The 6,947-nt window shown below is 44.0% G+C and overlaps 1 protein-coding gene across 1 annotated transcript; it reads left to right on the plus strand.

The window, feature by feature from the left end:
* Positions 1-359: 359 nt before the first annotated feature.
* On the plus strand, positions 360-689 carry LOC132574777 (protein S100-A11-like). The gene has a single exon (XM_060243013.1). The coding sequence runs from the start codon at positions 360-362 to the stop codon at positions 687-689; it is 330 nt and encodes a 109-aa protein (XP_060098996.1).
* The last annotated feature ends 6,258 nt before the right edge of the window (positions 690-6,947 follow it).

A 6,947-nucleotide genomic window follows, 5' to 3' on the forward strand; every position in this document is an offset into this window, starting at 1 on the left:
GTGGTTAAGTGTGCGGACTCTTATCTGGGAGAACCGGGTTTGATTCCCCACTCCTCCACTTGCACCTGCTGGAATGGCCTTGGGTCAGCCATAGCTCTGGCAGAGGTTATCCTTGAAAGGGCAGCTGCTGTGAGAGCCCTCTCCAGCCCCACCCACCTCACAGGGTGTCTGTTGTGGGGGAGGAAGGTAAAGGAGATTGTGAGCCGCTTTGAGACTCTTCAGAGTGGAGGGCGGGATATAAATCCAATATCATCGTCATTATCCAATATCATCATAAACATATGGAGCAGAGATTACAGGGAACACTGTGGCAGCCAGCCAGCCACAGCTGTGGTCCACCTATCCCTCTCTTTGCAGACATGTCGTCTAAATACTCCAGCGGCCCCACAGAAATCAAACACTGCATTGAGTCGCTGCTGGCTCTGTTTCAACGCTATGCCGGCCATGATGGGAATGCTGCTTCCCTCTCCAAAATGGAGTTCCTGAAGTTCACGGACCCTGAACTGGCGCCTTTCACGAAGAACCAGAAGGACCCAGGTGTCTTGGACCGCATGATGAAGAAACGTGACATGAACTGCGATGGCCAATTGGACTTCGGTGAATTCTTGAACCTCATTGGTGGCTTGGCACAGGCCTGCCATTGTCATGTGATGTCATCCTCGACCAGCGGTGGACCCCAGAAACCATGACTTGCCCCCTCCTGCTCTGACCAACGAAATCCCAAACATTCCAGAAAATTGAGCTCTGTGTGTGACCAAAATCAGACACTACAATAAAAGATGTGATGGAGCACTATGCCTGGGACAGTACTGCTCCGTATTCTTGTGCTTGTGCGGGGGTGGGGGGACAACCGTGAGATTTCTGGCCTTAATTGTGGACCTCCTGACGGAACCTGGGTTTTGTTCATGGTGTGACACGGAGTGTCGGACTGGATGGGCCATTGACCTGATCCAATATGGCTTCTCTTATGTTCTGAATGTGGAAGGATTTATCTGGGGTCCCACTGGGTGCATTTGTACAAACAAGCAAGCTTTTGAGAAGCAGCATGTCCTAAATAGACTTGTGATTCCTTTCCGAACTAACTTTTAATAGCTTGCCTGGTCTGCGCGCCGCTTCTTTGAAATGGTGCCACTTCTGAAGCGGCGTATATCTGTTATGCAAAGATTGCTGTGGCAAACACAGATTTTAATTAACAGAAGACTAAGCAGGTACATTTAAAAAAAAAACATGGAGAATATCTTCATCACTGAGCAGTTATTGTTATAAGCACATCAAAAAAGTACCTACTCAAAAGTTTTTTTTTTTTGCTAAGTTTCTCTCCTCGTTCATTATGCAAGCCTAATGCATTCACTCTAGAGAGAGAAATGATCACCTTTTTATTCCTTCTTTTAGGAGAATTCCTTCAGTTGCATACCCAGGGGTACAGAAAGGCTGTGCTATCAATTATCCTGGAGACTTTATGCAGAATCGTTACTTTCTGCTAAACGAGCTCACATTTATATTGAGGTTGTTCCCAATTAATTATGAATATCTATCGCACCTAAGACTCCATTTTGCCTTGCTGGAGGGAGATGCTCCCCCTCCCCCACAGCATCCCATAATGAAGAAGACTGACATTGGTTACTTTACCTTAAAAGATTCTGAGTCAATACCCTCGCTTGTATAACCTGACACCTGTTGGAATGAAACATGGTCACACCTCATAATGCAGTCAGCCGAGCAATATTTCTTTCAGCCTTCCAGTCTCACTGCACTTCGGAAAATAATCTATAAGAACCAATGGGTTGAAATTAAATCAAAAGAGTTTCCGGCTCAACATTAGAAAGAACTTCCTGACCATTAGAGTGGTTCCTCAGTGGAAGAGGCTTCCTCAGGGGGCGATGGGCTCTCCTTCCTTGGAGGTTTTTAAACAGAGGTTAGATGGCTATCTGACAGCAATGAGGATCCTGTGAATTTAGGGGGAGGTATTTGTGAGTGACGCAGAGTGATAAAGCTGCAGTACTGCAGTTGGAGCCCTCTGCTCACAACCTGAGTTCGATCCCAGCGGAAACTGGTTCAGGTAGCTGGCTCCAGGTTGACTCAGCCTTCCATCCTTCTGAGGTTGGTAAAATGAGTACCCAGCTTGCTGCGGGGGGGGGGGGGGGAAGTATAGATGACTGGGGAAGGCAATGGCAAACCACCCTGTAAAAAGTCTGCTGTGAAAACGTTCTGAAAGCAATGTTATGCCAGAGTCGAAAACAACTGGTGCTTGCACAGGGGACTAACTTTACCTTTTTATTTGTGAGTTTCCTGCATTGTACAGGGTGTTGGACTAGATGACCCTGGAGATCCCTTCCAACTCTATGATTCTATAAGGGAGTTCTCAATCTTTTTGAGCTTGCAGGCAGCTTTGGGATTCTGACACAGGGGAGTGGATGCATCTATGAAATGAATGCCACAGGAGGCGGACCCAGTCACAAAATGGCTTCCGCACAAGGTGGAGTCAACGGCTAGAACTCAGGGAGTGGTATAGCATCGTTACAATTTTAGTATGTGTGCTGCCGAAGGGAGCATGATATCAGGTAGTGAGATCATTCATAACACTGATAGTAACTCTTCAACACTTCGGACAGAAGCTCTGTTTAACAGGATTTTTAACATAAGCATATTGATGTTTTCTTCCATATGCACAGTTTTCTTCAGTCACACCATGAAGATCTTTACAGTGTGGCAGCAGCTGCTGTTGAAGCAGGTTTTTAAACATCTGCCCAGCCAATCAGATCTCCAGGGACCAATCAGAAGATCTACTGGGCCTCACCTGGCCCTGCCCACTTTCTAAAAGGAGGTCCTGCTAAAATTCCACCCCTGGTGTCATGGTATCCACCACGACACTGGGGACCTCTGATGCATTATATCAATAATAGGGTTGGGTTGGATCCAAGCAGCTGTTTTTCCACTGGTGAAAATAGAAGGACAGGTTCCCCTCTGACCACCAAAAAGGCTGTGCTAGGGGGTCATATGTCCTTCATGAATGTAAGCTACATGGGACAAAGGTTGTAATAAAGAAGGGTTCTGGGCAAGATTGCAAGAAAAATCTGAGTGGATCTAACCCAGGATGTTGTGAATTTGGGTACAACTATAGCAGATATATTGTCTGAATCATGTTGGCCAATATTATATGAATAAAGGGATGGAGGAGAATAGATGATAGATAGATAGATAGATAGATAGATAGATAGATAGATAGATAGATAGATAGATAGATAGATAGATAGATAGATAGATAGATAGATAGATAGATAGATAGATAGATAGACGGACGGACGGATGGATGGATGGATGGGTGGATGGATAGATGGATGAATGGATGGATGGATGGATGGATGGATGGATGGATGGATGGATGGATGGATGGATGGATGGATGGACAAATGGATGGACAGATGGACAGACAGACAGACAGATGACAGACAGACAGACAGACAGATAGATAGATAGATAGATAGATAGATAGATAGATAGATAGGTGGATAGATAGATGGATGAATGGATGGATGGATGGACATATGGACAGACAGACAGATAGATGACAGACAGACAGATAGATGGATGGATAGATAGATAGATAGATAGATAGATAGATAGATAGACAGATAAATAGATAGATGATGGAAAGATAAATAGACAGACAGATAGATAGATGGATATACAGACAGATAGACAGACAGACAGATAGATAGATAGACAGACAGACAGACAGAGGAGCAGGGCTTTTTTGTAGAAAAAGCCCATCAGGAACTCATTTCCATATTAGGCCACAGCCTGATGCCAAGCCAGGTAAAACTGTGTTCCTGTGCATTCCTGCTAAAAAAAAAAGCCCTGTGTAGGAGAAAAACTGTGAGTAGGAAAGAAGAATTCTTTATATCTCTTGCTGTCACCATTCCCCTCCTCCCGTTTTTCTTCAGTCAGATTTGCTTCCCCTTTCACAACCAAGCTGGAGTAAAATGAACAGTCAAAAATGGCTGGCTGGGTATTTGTAGGGGAGAAGGCTTCAATCTTCCCTGAAAGTCTGCACTCCACCTCAGCAATTTTCTTAAAAGGGAAAACAGTGCTAGAATACCAAATGTATTCCTCATAATGTGTAGTTGCGCCTTTGTATGTGTGGGTTTCCAGATTCATTCCATACAGAACAGGGCTTGCAAAGATACTTAAGCAGGTGTCACACATAACAGATGGTTTGGGCCAGGGCTTTTTTTGTAGCAGGAACTCCTTTGCATATTAGGCCACACACCCCTGATGTAGCCAATCCTCCTGGAGCTTACAGTAGGCCCTATATGAAGTGCCCTGTAAGCTCTTGGAGGATTGGTTACATCACAGGGGTGTGGCCCAATGTGTAAAGGAGTTCCTGCTACAAAAAAGCCCTGGGTATAAGCTTTCGTGTGCATGCACATGTCAAGCCCCGAGATTCCCAATAATGAAGTCCTTTGTTTTATTTCCAATAGAATCGTTTATTCAGAAATTCAAAGGTGCTCCATGGAACAGGGTCCGTGGAAGTACTGAGATACAAAAGGTTACATGCTTACTACATAGGGTATCATAAACTGTTACAAAAGCTGCTTCATTTGAATCTAAGGTTCATAGGTTAAGGCAGTGACTATCTTTTTTACTACAAAAGCGTTCTCACACTATACTGTGAGGAGATAAGCAAGCCTGTGAATTTAGGGAGTACATCCTGGAGACACAGCAGGCCTTTTTCAGTATCATAAGCATTCTTCTGCCAGATGGTAATGCCTCCGTAAATAACGGAGTAGGGTCAGAGCATTGGTCTAACATTCGGCCATCCAGGACTAAGCAAAGGACCGGGCTTGACAGCACACTTCAGTCCAGTGGCACCTTTAAGACCAGCAAAAGTTTTATTCTGGGTATAAGCTTTTGTGCGTTGAGGAAGTGCTCATGCACACAAAAGCTGATACGCATAGTTGAACTTCGTTAGTCTTCAAGGTGCCACTGGATTCAAACTTTGTTCCGTTGTTTCAGACCGACACAGCGACCCACCATCTGAGTTCCCTTCCGTTTTCTCCCTTCTTCTAGGCTCTCTTGAATTGCCTAGGTTCGCTTCTAGGTGCACACGAACCTTCTGAATATTTCTTTAGCTGTAGGCTGAACATTCAAAGGGGAGCTGAGATCACTAAGCCAAAGATCTAAGGCAGAGCGTTAAGCTTACAGATATTGGGGTGGGTGGGAGAGGCTTTGAACTGCAAAAGCACTAACTTCTGATGTGCTCGACGCAAACAACAGCGCTTCGTTGGACCAAGCCATGCATCAGTATACCTAAAATAGACAATCCTTTGCATGAGAAACAAACATACGGATTAATCTCATTAAGAAGGAAGCGCAGTACTTGAAACCTCCTTCGGTTTTATTCTTTTTCCCCTTGCATTATTTTTTTGGAGCTCTCGCCTGCTTTTAACCAAGCAGGTTTTCAAGAAAGAAAAAGAAAATTTGAGCAGATCAGAGCTGTTTCCTTCAGAAGTCCCTGGCAGCTCTATCTGCAATAATCCGTGATAGATGGTACGATAATGCCCAATATGTCTCGGGCCTCATGAAATTGGAGCAGTGGCAAAAAACAAACAAACAAAAAAAACCCACCCTGAAAACTTAAAAATGATAGATCGTCTTCCTGGAATTACACAAAATAACGGGCTCATTGTTAATTTAAAACCTGCCGCCTGGCGCATAAAAATTTAAAGCATTTAAGGTCCATATGTTTTTTAGCGGTAGGAAAATTGCCTTCCCTCCATGGAAAATAATAGCCAGGCAACTTTGTAGCTTTCTGTTTTGTGGATGAGGTTGGGTTTCGAAGGGAAAGGGATTTATCTTTCATTGTTCTGTCCTCTACCAGACAGGCCAGCGTTGAAATGCTAGGACAGAATGGGGTTCCTGGGCTTACTCAATAGATAGACGGGGTTGTGCCGGAGGCTTAGATGTTGTGCAAAAGGCAAAGCCGATGCCAAGTCTCTCCCCCCACCATAGTGTCAGTAGATTTTTTTTTGCTTTGTGTCATGATGGCACACCGGTCTGAGCTCCTAGCCTCTAATTGGCAGCTACGGGGAGAGGAGCTTAGAAGAGCAGGATGACGTGATGTCACAATATAGGCAAATTCTGCTAGAAGTTAGGGGTGAGGAGCGGTAACTGAGACACACGCCAGCCATTTTTAGCAGCAGAACATTTAAAGGCGTTTCCATTGGGTTATTTGGTTAATATAGCAGACTTCTGCCCAGTCATAGGAGCATTATAGTGAATGCAGTAAATAAATCTCCCAAGAAGTATATGACGAAAAAGGTAAACTTTCATTTATTCAGGTAGATCCAGTTCACATTCAGGCTGCAGTGGAAAGAAGAGAGAGAAACCTGGGGCTTTTTTTGTACCAGGAACTCATTTGCATATTAGGCCACACACCCTTGATGTAGCCAATCCTCCAAGAGCTTACAGTAGGCCTTGTAATAAGAGCCCTGTAAGCTCTTAGAGGATTGGCTACATACCTGGCAGCTGCCAGGAGAATTTGTGACCATTATGTAAAGGAGGGAGTTTGAAGTTGACAGTTTTTATCCTTTTTGTGTATTTTAAAATTTTGCAAAGCTCCCATTTTCAAATATTTTTATTCTGCTATAACGACCGTACCCAAATGTTTAAGTTCTCTGTACATTGAATTTGAAGGGACTGGCGTCTTAAATTGTTTTTATTGGTTATGTACCATAATAATAAATAATTGGGATCTGATTGGCTACATAAGAGGGGTGTGGCCTAATATGCAAAGGAGTTCCTGCTACAAAAAAAGCCCTGGAGAAACTTAATCTAAGGAGTATGTAAAGTACTGGGGTTGGCGCAGTAAGAGACCAGAGTCGGAGAGTGATTTCAGCAAGCTTTACTTCAGGAACACACACACAGACTGAGCTCTATTCAAACTT

This window comes from Heteronotia binoei, chromosome 7 (genome assembly GCF_032191835.1).
Source record: "Heteronotia binoei isolate CCM8104 ecotype False Entrance Well chromosome 7, APGP_CSIRO_Hbin_v1, whole genome shotgun sequence".
In the NCBI taxonomy this organism is placed as follows: Eukaryota; Metazoa; Chordata; class Lepidosauria; order Squamata; family Gekkonidae; genus Heteronotia; species Heteronotia binoei.

Coding starts and splice junctions, on each gene's coding strand:
- LOC132574777 (XM_060243013.1), top strand. CDS start 360: ATGTCGTCTAAATACTCCAGCGGCCCCACAGAAATCAAACACTGCATT.